Source organism: Merops nubicus, unplaced genomic scaffold (genome assembly GCF_000691845.1).
Source record: "Merops nubicus isolate BGI_N331 unplaced genomic scaffold, ASM69184v1 scaffold26258, whole genome shotgun sequence".
Lineage (NCBI taxonomy): Eukaryota > Metazoa > Chordata > Aves > Coraciiformes > Meropidae > Merops > Merops nubicus.
The window spans coordinates 32,885-48,010 of NW_008625519.1; the positions used below are offsets into that span (position 1 = coordinate 32,885).

The 15,126-nt window shown below is 38.9% G+C and overlaps 1 protein-coding gene across 1 annotated transcript in view; it reads right to left on the reverse strand.

Annotated features, from left to right (window-relative positions):
- Positions 1-13,538: 13,538 nt before the first annotated feature.
- Positions 13,539-15,126, reverse strand: part of HS3ST5 (heparan sulfate (glucosamine) 3-O-sulfotransferase 5) — a 6,451-nt gene continuing 4,863 nt past the window's right edge. Inside the window, 1 exon segment of the mRNA XM_008945712.1 lies at positions 13,539-15,126. This exon segment is cut by the window's right edge and continues 13 nt beyond it. Coding sequence (XP_008943960.1) covers positions 14,348-15,126 — 779 coding nt within the window. The 3' untranslated portion in view covers positions 13,539-14,347.

Consider the following 15,126-nt stretch of genomic DNA (forward strand, 5'->3'; position numbering starts at 1 on the left):
TATCCTTTTGATCTACTCAAGATTAATGGGAGTCAACTGCTTCTTATTACCTAAGTGAAACATGATTACGCTTCTCTTCAGGAAGGCTGTCTACCCTTAAATCAGTACATTTTCCCTTTTTTAAAGTGTTCCCATCTGGTCTTTAAAAAAATGGTACCTAATGCTTTACTAAAAAAAGAAGTTAGACTAACTGTTCTATAATCTCTGGAATACTCACAGGATTTTGTCTTAATTATGATATTAAACTGCTATATTTTCAGTCTTCGGGGGTCTCTGTTGAACTTACTCAATTTAAAAACTACCACTAAAATTTTCACCAGTTAGTAGCTACTATTACTTTTACTTACCTTGGCTATGACTGCTTATGCCCTTATTTCTGATGCATTTTGCTGAAATAAAATGTTTGAGAATCTAAAGTCTTATTCTGTATGAATAGTGGGCCCTGTCACATGCATCTGCTGAAAAGTAAAGGACTGAAAGGTGCATGGAGACTAGATCAGTTTCTCCCCTCTTGTCCCACTTTGTCCTGCACTTATTGGTAACTACAGAGAAATTCACACTGCTCTTGGCTGTATGGTGCTATTCACAGCAACTTTCAGTCAATGGGACTGTGAAAAAAAACCTCTTTCATCTGCTGTGGGATAAGTTCTGAGGCCTCTTCATGAAACAGATGAACTTACTACTCTCCTAGAGCATATGTGCTTTTTTTGGTCTAGAAATTTCAACCTAGGTCAAGCAATTTTGACCCAGACATGATTTAAGTGTCCTGGGTATTGTGCTGAAGTTTCCAGATATCCAGCATGCCAAGTGGAGCTGTTCTGCCTAAGCCAGTTGGGCCACCAGATGTTTGGAAATCCTAGCCTAGTCAGCATCACTGCTGTGCACAACGGAGATATCTCATATGCTGAAGATATTTGCAAAGAACAGAAATATAGTAAACCCTACACTGCTATGAAAACTACCTTGCATCCTGATAACTCATCCTGCAGATGACACAAAAGGGACTCGTGCACTATCGGATAACAAAATTGAAAGGAGGGATGGTGATGCTGAAGGGAACATAATGTAAATGGTCTTGACAAGGATGGAACAATTTTGCATAGAAATTTATCTTGATCTTTCTCTCCTTTTTTTTTTTTTTTTTTTTGTCAGGTTCAGTAAGCCAGTGATGTATTTTTGGTCAAAATGACAATAAAATACAATCTTTGGGTAACAGTAGCTGACTTTCTGATTATTTATTTTCTCACCAATTTTTATGTTATCTGGAAGTGGCTGGGTAAAGACTTCTATGCTCATCAACGTCGGTAAAATATTAAATATCATGGAGGCATTGGACTTTCTGTGTTTAAAAATGTCATTCATTATTAAACAATAGTGTATTAAAAATATCTTATTAAAAAGATGTACCACTGGATTTATGTTCAATCTGAGGAGCTTCCCAGCAGAAACGCCCTTGGACAAAATCATGAGCTGCAGTGCTGTTTTGCTTTATGATTTTTTGACAGATGTTTAAGGAGACGTCCATCCTTTTCTCTAGGTAGATTTGGTGGCTTGAAGCATATACACAGCAGTACCCCATCACAGCTGCTATTATTAGGATTTATGTTGCTAACTGAAATTCTAACTTTCAAAGTATCCAAATTTGTGTGACAGGGAATGATCTGTGGCAGGTAATGGGTCAAACAAGTTTCTTTGTCCTAGAGCATTACAGTGCATTTCAGCAGTGGAGGTTTAGCATAGTTTGAAGTCTTAATGGGTTTTATCTTTTAGTTTGTGGGTTATGCTGTCTTGCTCCACAGCGTGTCCTGTTGCATATGGATTTCCATATTAGTTATGCCTGTCATGGTTTGGGGCTAGGCCTGCTGCAAGACCAGTAACAGACACTCTCTGTTAACCCCTCTTACCCCTCCCCTGAGAGGAAAACGAAAGGGTATAAGGGAGAGAGACTTATCAATTAGAAAACAGCTTTAATACTACCTCTAATAATAGTAACAATGATAATAAAATAGAATACGTACAAATACGTACCCCAAACCAGGACATTTGCCTCTGGTCTTTGAATGGAGGTGTAACATCTGCTTCTGAGTGATGAGCAGAGAGGTCTCTCTACCAGCTCTGTTGGATAATCCAGCTCTTGCATTCTCATTATTATAACTGTTGTTGTTATTGTTAATTACAGCTGCATTAGTTCTTCAGAACTAGGACTACCTGCCTTTGTAACAGCTTAAAGTGACCTAATTATGAACCCAGTTTGACAGTCACACTAAGACCAGAGAACCAAAAGGCAGGTGCTATTAAAAAAAAACACCTGGGTTCAGTACTGCCATGCTTACCTTTTCTATGAAATCTTGGTAGTGAGAGCTGCAAGTGGAGACCAGGACTTCAGATTCCACAGGTTGAGGAAATTTGAGCCTAAGTATCTGGCTGATGGAAGATACATTTTTGTCTCTCTGCTGGAGGTGAGCTGAGGAAGGTTTGGGAGGTTGCTTGGCAGCAGGGAAAGACGCTTGTGCCTCAACAGCTGACATGGAGCACTCAGCTGAGCAAGCGGATCCCTTGAAAGTTTGGTTTATACAGGGAAAAGAGAAAAAAAATATCTGGTGTTAAACTGAACATGTTCACTTCAGGTAGGTCATTCTTATTTACAATATGAAGGAATGAGACTTTTGTAGACTCCTGTATTCCTAACTGGGAAAGCAGAATAGTTGTGCTGGTGGGTCTCTGCCCTTTTTCACACAGCCATAAGGATGCAGAATTCATCTGGGCTTATCAGAGAGCACAAACCTGACACAGATACTCAGGATTATATAAGGGTTTATAACCTACATGGGAAAGGTATATACCTGGAGAAAATGCAATCAGAAAATACGAACTACAATATGTGTCTTCAGTTTATTTTAGTTCTTATTTTTCATGTTAAATTTCATTTTCAAATCTTTCTTTGGTATGTTTCCATTCATCAGGAAAGATATCCTGGTTTATTTATCAAATTAGTTTCTCTATTATTTCCTTTCTCCAGCATACCTGTAAAAGACTTTTTGATTCCTTTTGAATACTTTGTGTGGCATTAAATTGTTTTGCTTATTTTCATTTCTTGCATTGTGCCCTCACATATGGCAACTGATCCTTTTTATTCTCTTTTCCTATGTTCATTATAATTTTTTTTTTCATATTTTCTGCCACAGATTATTATTTTTATTTCTTGTCAAATTACATCTGTGCTTGCTTCTATGTATTCTTTCCTTCCAAAAAAACTAGTGCCTTTTATCTATCATTTTTATTTTCTTCAAGGCTTTTTTTTTTTTTTTTGTGGCTTTTATTCTGAGATACAGAAGCTGTTTATCCTTCCAAGATGCTAGCTGCAGGGTTATAGCAATGATTCATTTGGACAATTCAAGCTGGCTAGCTCAGCGCATAAAATTTCTCATCCACAACTTTTGCAGCTTCCCTTACATCCTGCAACCTAATGGCATTCCCTGTCTTAGAGAAATAACATAATCCTTGCCTGAAAGGCATGCATGAGCTGCCCTCAGTAAAATTCATGTGGGTCAGGAGTCATAGCTTAGTGATGCCTGCTTTAGAGTAGCTCAAAACATATGCAGATAGCTTCCTTAATTTGAAATATTGAGCTGACAGCAGGAATTAGCCCCTTTTTAAGTGGTTAATTTTTGTATTTTGACTAGTCATGCCCAGTCATGCTCATAGTACCTTTGGCTTGACACACAGAGCTGCACTTTCTGCCCCTCTGGAAATTTGGTGAGTCATCAAGCAAGAAACCCAGAAAAAGGACAACATTTCTCTCATGTGAGAAGTCTGAGCAATTACATATCTACTGCTTTAAAAAGGATAGCTTTACAAACTGACAGCAACCCAGCACACAAAAGTCACAGAGTCCCGTCGCTAATGCAAAACCTCAGCACTATTTGTGAATGATCAAATAAACAAATTCTTAAGGAAGCAAGAGATTTTTTGGTTTGTTTTTAAACAGCCTTAGGTATAGACTGAGAGAAGACCCATGTCAGATGTCTGTTTCCCATGTGGAAAGAGCTCAGATATAATGGAAATGAGCTCTGGAGACTGGGAAAGAGCAGGTGTGTATGAGAGATTTAGAATAAGGCTTGCTCTGCATGTACATATACAGATAGTTTATGTAGCAAGGGAAACACCTACCTTATATCCCTAAGGAGAAGATGAGGGCAGCCCTCCCAGGAAGCACACCTCTTTACTGAATGATGGGCCGAGGTACACACATGCATCAGCAAACAAATGTGCTTTGGTCCTCCCCTCCTACCACTGCAGATCTGGGTTGCCACAACAAAGCCAAGCCTGTCTGCTAGCTTGGAACCATAACCCAACCCTGGGAGCTGCACTGAGGCTGGTCGTGAGCTGTACGCGGCTCAGGAGCTTCTCTGCTTTCATCCCTTTGGTACAAGTCACCACCATCCAAAACCACCCATGTGGGAGACATTGGATTAGTCATTATTCTGAGTTTGTATTTCCTTTTGGTAGAGATTATGGGGAGCTTAACGATGCGGGGTTCAGAGAGTGTAGGTGATGCGATAGGTAAGGCAGAGGAAGAAGAGGGGAACAGGTGAATGTGTGTTCCCAGGGATGCTATGTCAGTCTCCCAGAGAGGTTTTTCTTGGTTACCTGACCATATCATACAGCACATGACAGTGTAACACCGATGGAGTTTTCCCAGTCTGGGTGCAAGCAGAAAATATACTGGGATACACTGTGTGCATATGCTAAGGCCAAAAGTCAATATAGACAAAGTGTATTTACTACACAGCCCTTGACTGTCCTTGAGGATACATTGTTTTCAACAATGGCTCCGGCAGCTGTGATGCTCTCTTCCTTTTCATGCCTAAAACTTTCCTCTTCTCTATACAGGGTCATAAAATTTGGTTTAACAGAGCTATCTCCCACTGATTTTACTATAGGTGTGGTGGACAGGATCTCTTAAAGGTAGTGGTATTTCATTCTTCTGGGGTCTGATTCTAGCTTGGATTTGACTTTTTATTTCTGTGAGAGAAAATTAGCTCCTTCTAGGTTTTCAGAATGCACTTCCAGAAAATTGCAGCAGAAAAACTGGAATTAATTGAATATAAAGTGCTACTGCACCGTCAGCTTGATTAGACAAAAAGCTGTGCAAAGTTAAAAGGACATGAGGTCTGCTGAAATGTAACTAATAAAGAGCCATAAAGAAAAGTAAATGCCATCAGCGCTGTTACTCAAATGAACTCTAATGCTGTTTGCATAATGTGTTACCAGGTTTGAAGATTTTTTGGTGGCTAATAAAGCAGTTCTAACACCCAACCATTTGACCAAACTAGTCACAGTACTTAGGTTTACCTGTACTGTGTGAACAGCTACAATGTCAGCCCACTAGTTCACTATTCAGAGACAAAATATCGCAGAGTACCTGGTCTCATGTCTCTTCTGGAAACTGCCTTCTAATGATTCAGCAACCAATACAGCCCACATTAGGAATACTGTCGTAGCCCCTTACCTCTCCAAGACTTCATGACATCCATCCATTAGGCTTTCTGAGGAGCTTGTACAAGATTAGCTGGTGCCAAGCAAGCCTAGCAAACATTCACACGACCTTGCTTTTGACAACAGTTCTGTTTTGTACTTGTCCCCCAAAATGGCTACCTTGCATTACAGCTTCCTCAACTTGGGGGAATTTGAATGCTTACCTCATGCATTCAAAGAATATCCTGGCCACAGGAAGAATATTATAGGCTAATGTTTAGGAACAAGCAGGAAGAGAAAGTACCTACAATTTTAGCGTACTTCTGTGATTGTTTCTACTCTTTTATGCAGCATAAAAATGCATTGCTACTACTTTTCTTTACCCAGTAACTTAGCATTTTGTGTCATTGCTATTCTAACCATTAAAAATTCAGTAAAAATAGAAATCTTAAGTGTTTAGGGAGCTCCAAGGCTTGATAAGATGTCTGAGTAGTTATATTCTGGATTTCTTTTAATATCTAAGTGTCAAAAGTGGAAGTGAACATGACAGCTGTGAAACACTCAACATCAATTTACAACACTTTAAAATAAAGCCTGTGTTGCTTTGAAAAAGAAAATTTTACTTGATCTTAAATATGGACTCATATAAGTAGCTGTACTTCTTCCCCTTTTGTTATCAGTGAGAATGGCAGGCCACTCTACCAGGGCAGACCATGTGCATATAGGTGGCAAATTCAGACTCCAGGATGGAAACATAGTCAGATTATGGAAACCTAATCAGGACTGAGTGCAAGTTTCTCCTTCAGTTAATCCTGTGGGCCTTCAAAGGAAATTGATTTAAATGAGCCTGATGGTGTAACAGTAACTGCCCATTGTGTAGGATAGGCATTGCTAATTACTACTGATGGCAATGATAATTACGTGTGACTACCTCTTAGAAGACTGGCATTACCATTCACTTAAAAAAGAATTAAATTATTATTACCAGTATTTCTTTTGTCTCCTTGCTGCAGACTGGGCTTTTCAATGCATAGCCAGTGTGGTGCTTTTCCTTTTTTTAATGCAAAGGATGGTTTCGCTTCAACAGCCCTATAGGTCTGAGCTGCTTCTTTGCAAGGCACTGATGAACCACAGCCATCCAAAGTAAAAAAGGCTTTTTTTTTTTTTCCCTCCTGTTTCTGTAAAGCTGTATTATGTGTGGACCTACACTAAGGAGCTTGTAACAGCTGGAGCAATTTTCTGAAGATGAAGTTAGTAATAATGCTGCTGCTAGTCCTACCTCTGACAAAATCCCTATCACTTTTTTCATATAGTAGGGAATTGTGAATGAATTCTTCTCTCTCCATGGGTTTGGAATAGAAACGATGCCTTCACAGTTCAATGAAGTGGAAAGTCTTTCATCAGTAGAAAATCAGCCAAGGAATTGGATGGCAAAGGCCTCATACATTACAAAACAGTTGTTTGCAATTAAGGCCAGGAGTAAGATGTGCATGAGACTGTCATGTTTCTATTTGTTTATTTAATCAGCCTGAGGCATAATTTTAGATGGTTTGAAGTGGCATTGTTTCCTTGTCATGTCCTATGATTTACTGTGTATTATGTATACAGTATATGTACCATATTAAAGGACTGCAATCTGTTCAAAATATTGATGCTTAATATTTTGCTTGATCCATAATCAGGACATTTTCATAGAAGCATTAGCCTTCTAAAGCAGTGACCACTGCTTTTGGGGAGAGATTGGTTTTGAAAGTTGTTAGAGGGAATCAGCGAGGAATCACAAGGAATCAGCTAGTAATCATACATCAGCAGAGTTAAATTCCATGTACCACAATCTCTCTCCGCAGTCACAGTGGCAAAAATTGTGACAGCCTCTGCTGATTGTTTCTTTTTCTGTCTCATGAGTCATATATTTCAGGGAGAGTTGTGGATGACTATGCATCAAGAGAGAGTTTTGTAACTGATATAAAGTTGAATGGAGTCAAAGCTGAACTGAAAGTAACATAAACAAAGAAGACTCAGGTAGCTTGGTCAACATCAGCTCCAAAAGTCATGCTACTGCCAGTTTGAACAGGGGTCTCAGAACAGCAGGTAATCTTATTTACCATATGCTAAGCACCGTGCAGCAGATGGATGATGGCATTCTAGTCTTTTCTGTGCTTTCCTTGCACTTGTCAATTCAAGCCCTGGGAAAAAGGCTGGTATCAAGATTGCTAACACATGGATGTTCTCTAAGGGCTTGACTCTTTCTTCAGTGCACTATTGCAGGAAGAATGAAAAAATCTTCTCTATAAATGCAGAGGCAGCTAGTGATAGCTGGTAGTTCTGAAGATGGGTTTATTATGTCAGCCTCAGAGTTGTCAGAAGGTAAATCAGAGTTTAAAGAACAGATTAGCCAGAGCTGATCAGCTGGTAGAAGAGGAGTATCACACAAAGCCTCTCCTCAAAGAAGCTCAAAGACAAGGGAAAAATCACTTGTATGTAGTGATGATTAGCCTGGGCACACTGCTATTTCAACAACATGCAGTAGCTTTCACTAACAAAATTAAGGCAACCTGAGACTCGCTAGCTCTATGTTGTTAAGGTTTTAAAATATTTTTTTTCCTCTCCTCTGTGAAGTAAATCTTACACAACAGACTTTAAACAGTTACACTGAAGTAGAAGACTAACAGCACTGTAACTCAGCAGCCAGTCATGTCCTTGGAGTTGACAGATACAGTAACAAAAAATGTCTGAGGTAACTATTAAAGATCTCTTTAAAATGTTTGTCTAAAGTAATTTTCTCTGCAAACAAGCTCTTTAAAAAGTAAAATTTACTATAACTTATTCTATTTCTGCGGGCCTTTACAAATCTGAGGACCAAGTCTGCCTAGGGATCTCTAATATGTTTAAAGTACTGGCAAGTATTTTTTAAAAGAAACTAATTTAAAAAGCCGTAACATTTTCAAAGTGAGTTAGTAAGGAAAAAAAAAATTCTACTGCCATATTATATGCATTATCGGATTTTAAAGATATTACCCAAACTTCAGTACTGCTGTGTCTGAAGACTGCCCTCTCCCTCTGGAGACATCCAGTGATTACAAACATTTTCATGCTTTTTCCTTGTCTTTATGCCCTCCCTGAGGCATTAGCTATTGGCTATTTCTAGTGACAGGTCCTGGTTTGAAAAAGACCTTTACTCTGACCCAGTACCATTACTCACCTTTTTTAGGACAGCTTAGTCTTCTGCTTGCATAGCAAACTGAAGCAGGTCCACGTGGAAGGAGCAGGTAAGCTGAGAGTCAGTGCAAAGGAAAGGGAACAGGCACATTGTATGGTCAGGTAGACTGGGACCTTAGCAGGCATCAAGAGAATTTACTTACCCTGCCGTGGGATTGTAGAGTCCTTTTTCAAACCTGGTTTCTGAAGTTATTTTTACACAGAAAAGTAATAGCATTTTATCATGTTGTAAATGGAAACAGAGACACCACTCTCTTTAACATTTGACTCCTGACCTCTTCATGAAGAGGAGTAATTTATGAACTTCCTGATCAGTCATTGAATTAAACAATGCTTCTGGATGATCCTTGTCCAGCATTAGCTGCTTTAGGAGAAGCTGGGCCTTGAACTTTAAGTGAGTATTAAAAATTCCTTCCAGTGATGGCTCTGTATTTGGCCTTGACCAAGGAAGGAGATAATTTCAGTGATACACTACTGTTGGACCAGTCTCTAGCACTGCTAAAACTTTAGTGAGGCATGTCAGTTAAATTGCAAGCAAACACCTTTTGTAGAGCACTCTACTGCCTGAGAGGTAAATCAGTTGCATGGGTGAAATCACATCTGCAAAATTGGATAAAATGAGTTCAGCATGGGATTTATGTGTCCCAATTTAACAATGTTTATTCCATCATATTTAAGATGTCTGGAAACGTAATTATGGAATTCTGAAAAACCTTAGATTCATGAAATTTTAAGTTTAGCACTTTAGAGAGGTGCATGAGCCCTTAACTAGGAAAGTCTCATCTGTTACAAAAGTGCCATTTAAAAGCTTCACACAAAGAAACTCCCAGAAATTTTATAGAAACTTTATTCTCTGTTGCTAACATTTCATTTGGGTCAAGGAAATCAGATTTCTCTAAAACTTTATTATCATGTGTTTGTGAGCATATTGAACTTCTGCCTTCTTCAAGTGATGATCTACACTTTGGTTTTACATATAAGTCAAATCAAAAAGGAGGAGCAATGTGAGTTAAATATTTACCGTGTACATTCAGACATGAATCTTATACATTCACTCAGCAGTCTGCCAGTTCTGGATATATCCCTAAGGGAGGTGCCCAGTATACACAGCTGCTAATATAATTTGGAACCACAGAAAATTTAAATAATAGTCACCTATTCTTCTGCTGACCACTTGCCCAATATAGAATGATATTATTATTAACAGACCAGCAGCCAAACTCCTCCCTCCACTCCCACATCACACACCAAAGATCCAAAGTGCCAGACAACCGGAAGGAGGAATAAGTCAGTGCACTCACCCACAGCATATTGTGTGAAGAAGGGAGCAAGCTGACTAAGGAACCATGACACAGGAGATGGAAACAGCCAAGCAATGATCCCAGTTACAGAGTAGTCTCTCAGAGAGAGATCTTGCCCCACTGCCCTGGGGACTCCACTTGCCATGAAGAGTCAGGGTCCCCCTTTCAGTACCCAGAACACTCACACAGCACATCCATCACACAGGCAAGCCTCCAAACAGCACTATAAGCCAAATCAGTTCTTATATAGGTGGCTTCTTGCCCTGCCTCAAAGTTAATGTAGGAGGTGGGGGCACCTGGTGGTGATCTCCTAATCAGTTTCACCCAAGGCTGGCCAGACCTTGGGTAAAAACCAGTCAGGACAGTCTTGCCTGGTTATGAGTGTCATCTGTATGGCATCCCTCCTTCAGGGCTGTGGGTTTAAATCCCAGCACTTCACCTATGAAAGAAATTTTAATGGCTTTGTTGCCCAAGTTTATGGGTATACCTCAGTGTCTTGTTGCAGAGAGTGCCATGCAAGAGACATTGATCACTGCGAGCTTCTTTAAAAGACCTTCACTAAATTCTTTTTTTCTGAAAGTTTACCTGCTATGGAACTTGTATTACTTTATCCTCTGCCACTCAACATCACTTCTAGGATGAGAAAAAGAAAGATTTCTCTAAGTTAATTCCTCATCTTCTCCATCAGAGAATTCAAATAAGTTTCACAGGCTCTCGATATGAGTCATGAGTTAGGTCAGCTGGCCAGGGAGTATACATGTGCACAGTAGTGTGTCCACAGCTTGGGTTTGAACAGTGATTGGGCTGGATTTTGACACTGGGCTTGGATTTTCTCTGTGTTCTATGTAACATTGAACTGATGGGCAATACTTAAGAAGAACACTAAAGGTAAAAGGAGATAGATCTTTGCAGGATCACAGAATGAACTTGGAAGGAGGGACGTTGGTCCTCCTCTGCTCAAGCAGGGCCACACAGAAACAGTTGCCCAGGACCATGTCCAGATGGCTTTTAAATATCTCCAGTGATGGAGACTCTGAAACCTCTCTGGGCAACCTGCACCAGTATTTAGTCAGACTCACATTAACAAAGTTTCTTCTGATGTTCAGACAGTGCTTCCCGTGTTTCAGTTTGTGCCGATTTCCTCTTAAAAATCCTAGGCTACTGTAATGAAATAGGTTGCTAAAAACATTGTCTCTCTTGTGTTCTTAGACATCATGGAAATAAAAAAAAAAAAAACAAAACAACCAAACAACACAACTAAAACTACAATCCATTAAAACAGGGAAAATGAAAATGCATTTTCATTATGCTTGTTCTGCTTTCCTTAAGAAAAGGCAATAGAGTGGATTAATAGTAAATGAATCGCTGGTCTTCTATTGTCAGTCCTTTATCTATATGCTGATTTATGAAAATACAATTTCAAATTCACCTCTGATATTCTTTTATGCTGCAAATTGTTGTTCTGTGTAACTTAAGCAGCGGCTGGGACAATCTGATAAAAATGCACAGAAATATTAGCAGTTTTAATCCAAAAATTTATCAGAGCTGTGAAGCCTGCAATTTTATGATACTGAAAATATGAAAGATGCAGTGTCTTCAGAGAACTTGAAAGCCATAAGCTAACAGCTGCACCTTCATATAGCTGTGCATCACTCTGCAATCATAAACTCTAGCTAAGAGTGCTCTTCCCAGTCTGAACATTCACGATCAATTTCAATAGAAATGATTCACTCAGGATTTGGAAAGCAAAGCAAAGAGGCTGAAATGAATTATTCACAAATTGCTCCTGAAGAGTTAAATACCATAAGGTCAGAACTTCTCAAACCAGTCATGAATACTGCAGCAAAATCCTTATTAACTTAGGAGTGTGCTTTGGGTGATGTGTTGGATCTATGTATTAAGGATCAGTTTTGAAATTTTCTCTTCACTAGGTAATGTCAAAAAAGACTCAATGATGTTACCTGAAGGCTCAGTGAAAGTGATCAGTCTCCTGCTCATGTAGGCATCTTAAAACACTGCAATGCATTTGAATCCTCTTTTCTCCCCTGCTATTCCTCACTATTCCTCTGTGCTTTTTTGAACCAGATTTGTCTAAGATATCACCTAAATTTATCCACGTGTCTCCAAAATTGCAAATGATAAACTGGACTTAAGCCAGCTGCCTTTAACAGGAATGTGTGTAGTCGTGCCTGTTAGATCACAGTCTCTGTGATTTTTCTGATCAATGCAGAGAGATATTCATTTCAAATGCATATTTCATGCTTCAAGGTAACTTTGACCTAATTTGTCTCCTTCACTGAAAATACATCTCAGCCTTCAGTCAGAGTTTGTAGCTAGAACTATAGGAAGCCATCTGCAATCTGTCTGCTCACCTGAAGATTATGAAAATGTTAAATTGGATAAAATCTCCTCGTTAAACACTATTAGATGAGTTAAATCTCTTAGCCTTTATGTCTGGACATTGGCAGGATAAATGACTCTCATAAAGGAAAACAGTGAGTAGTATTGTAGCTACTGCAGAAGATTCCACATATGCTCCTCTACCGTGTTATGTTGGCAAGGTTCCGAAACAGCATGAAGAAAGGTCACACTGCTCACACTTCTAGCACATATGATTAAAGATACAGAAAGATAAGTAGCAATCTCTCACAAGAGTTTTAAAAATCACTTATTTAGAAAACCAATGCTTGCAGATCACTGAGCAAGACAAACAGCCCACAGGGAAAACTTGATCTTATTATAATCTGAACTACCAGTTCACTGTAGCTCAGAATATTCAGATGTTCTGGATACCTTCCAAAATCTGTGTTCCCATCAATCTTCCCTTCCCTTCCCTTCCCTTCCCTTCCCTTCCCTTCCCTTCCCTTCCCTTCCCTTCCCTTCCCTTCCCTTCCCTTCCCTTCCCCTCCCCTCCCTTTTTTCTCATTTTAAAAGACATTTTTCCATTGCTTCTGTTCATTTGCTTATGAATCTTTAAGAGCCATACAGTGTGCAAAGCATGAAAATACTCATTCCTTGAGCTAATTTTTTGTGACTTACTGAATGGAAACATGAGCTCTATGTTTATACCAGTAATAAAACCACTGTGGTTGTTTGTTTGGAACAGGTGTGTATGTTACTGGATAAAAGCTGAGGTATAACAACAGTTTTCTTTGACTTCTAAATGTGATGAAATCTCTGTAACTCTTCTTCTGATCTTGTTTGTCTGTCATTTTTGTTTTGATGGTAGGTCTGCTTTTTTTGTATACCTCATTATAGTATGCTATTGCAGTCATTCTTTAGCCTCATGGGCTACTGCAACCGAATTAATTCCAGAAAAGTGCATCAACAGAACAGCAGTAATGTTCTTTGAGGTGTGCACTACACCAGATTCCCAGATAGATGAGTTTTTCAATAAGATAAACTTCACCTCATGTATCAGTTTTTCTCAACCATCTGGAAACTAAGTTATCCATGCAGCTCTCTCTCTCACACACATGCACATGATCTGTCTGGGCTAAGGGACCACACCGATGTACATCAAGGAAAGGTGAAAAGCTGTTGCACATATAGGTAATTTTAATCCATTCAATTTTTAAATACCACAATAAATTTAATTTTCACAATAAATTAAATAGCCATATTCAGTTTACAAAATAGAATTACTTAGTGTGAAACCAGTATTTACAAACATTGTACACTATGTACATGATGTTCAGCTTTGTTGAGACACAAGCACAGAAGAAAAAAAATTATTTGACTTTTTTTTGACACATGATTGACATGCTACAAGTGACACTATGGTCCATACAATAAAACAATAGTGCAAACTCACCACAGGAACTCTGAAACAATGTATTTTGTATGAGATATTAATTTAAAATAATAAGAAAATAGTACTGTCCACTCTCATTGTAAAAATTCAGCCCTGTGTTTAAAGTGTCAGTGTTCCTTTAGCAATATACATATGAAATATAGCCTGAAGATTATGCTTTCTCACAGCTTCACAGACTTTTGACATGAATTTTTATGGAATAAACTAACATTCTCCTTAGATCAATAAGTATGTCACATAAACACTTCACTAAGCGAGAGGAACACTGACCTTTTTAAAGGTGTCTGACTTTATTTCCCTAAATACCTCAATTATTATAGCTTAAAAGATGCAACTATGCTGACAGTAAATTTATGTTAGTTACTACTCTGTAGAAAAAGTTGATCTCATGGTATATTTGGTCACACACTGCACATGTATATGTATGCATGGAAAAAAGTTACTTTGACAGCCATGTCTATGAAAAGTGCATATTTTAGTAGAGACATTTATTGCATGTCTCAGATGTAACAGAAAGTGTTGTAAAAAGTTTAGTTTAGGGCCAGTTAAATGTCCTCCCAGTGATCTGGTAAAATTTCTGATTAAAAGGATGAAAGAACTTGCGCAATTTGGTAATGACAGAGGTATCCACCTCTGGATGGATGCGTCCCTTGCTACCCGCCAGGCACTTGTTAAAGACAATGTTAAATCTCAAGCAGTAAAACCCTCTGGTGGCATTGAAGTATAAATTGTACTGACTTATCCTTGGAGGAAGATTGAGGAACTTCTCGACCAGCTGGAGTTCTGGCAGTGGTTCTGTGATGAGCCGGTCTCCATCCACAATATGAAACTGCTCGATCGGGAAGTATTTTAACCATCTCTCCAGATGTTTTGTGTAGATGCTGGTTCTCACTGCCTTATACTTAGTGTTCACTTCACAGGTATTAGGATCAATAGCCAGCTTCTCAAACTTGTAGTACGTTTTGTTCTTTCTTTCCTTACCTTCCAGCACCTGAGTGTAATCAGAAATAGCTCTTGTGGTAGGTTCCCTGACAATGATCAATAATTTGATAGATGAGTTCATTTTGTAAATCCTTTCAGGTACTTCCTCAGTGATAAAATATGCGGGGCTTTTCTCAATTGTTATTTGATGAGGGTAAGAAAAGGGCATTTTTTTCCGATACCACTCAATCCCCTTGGCATAGTTCTCATCATTGTCAAAGAAGTGAATCTCTTGAGAAGCCTTGACCACTGCGGGGTGAAGGTTCAGCATCTCCAGTAGTGCTCGGGTGCCTCCTTTCCGCACCCCAATGATAATGGCCTTGGGAAGCTGCT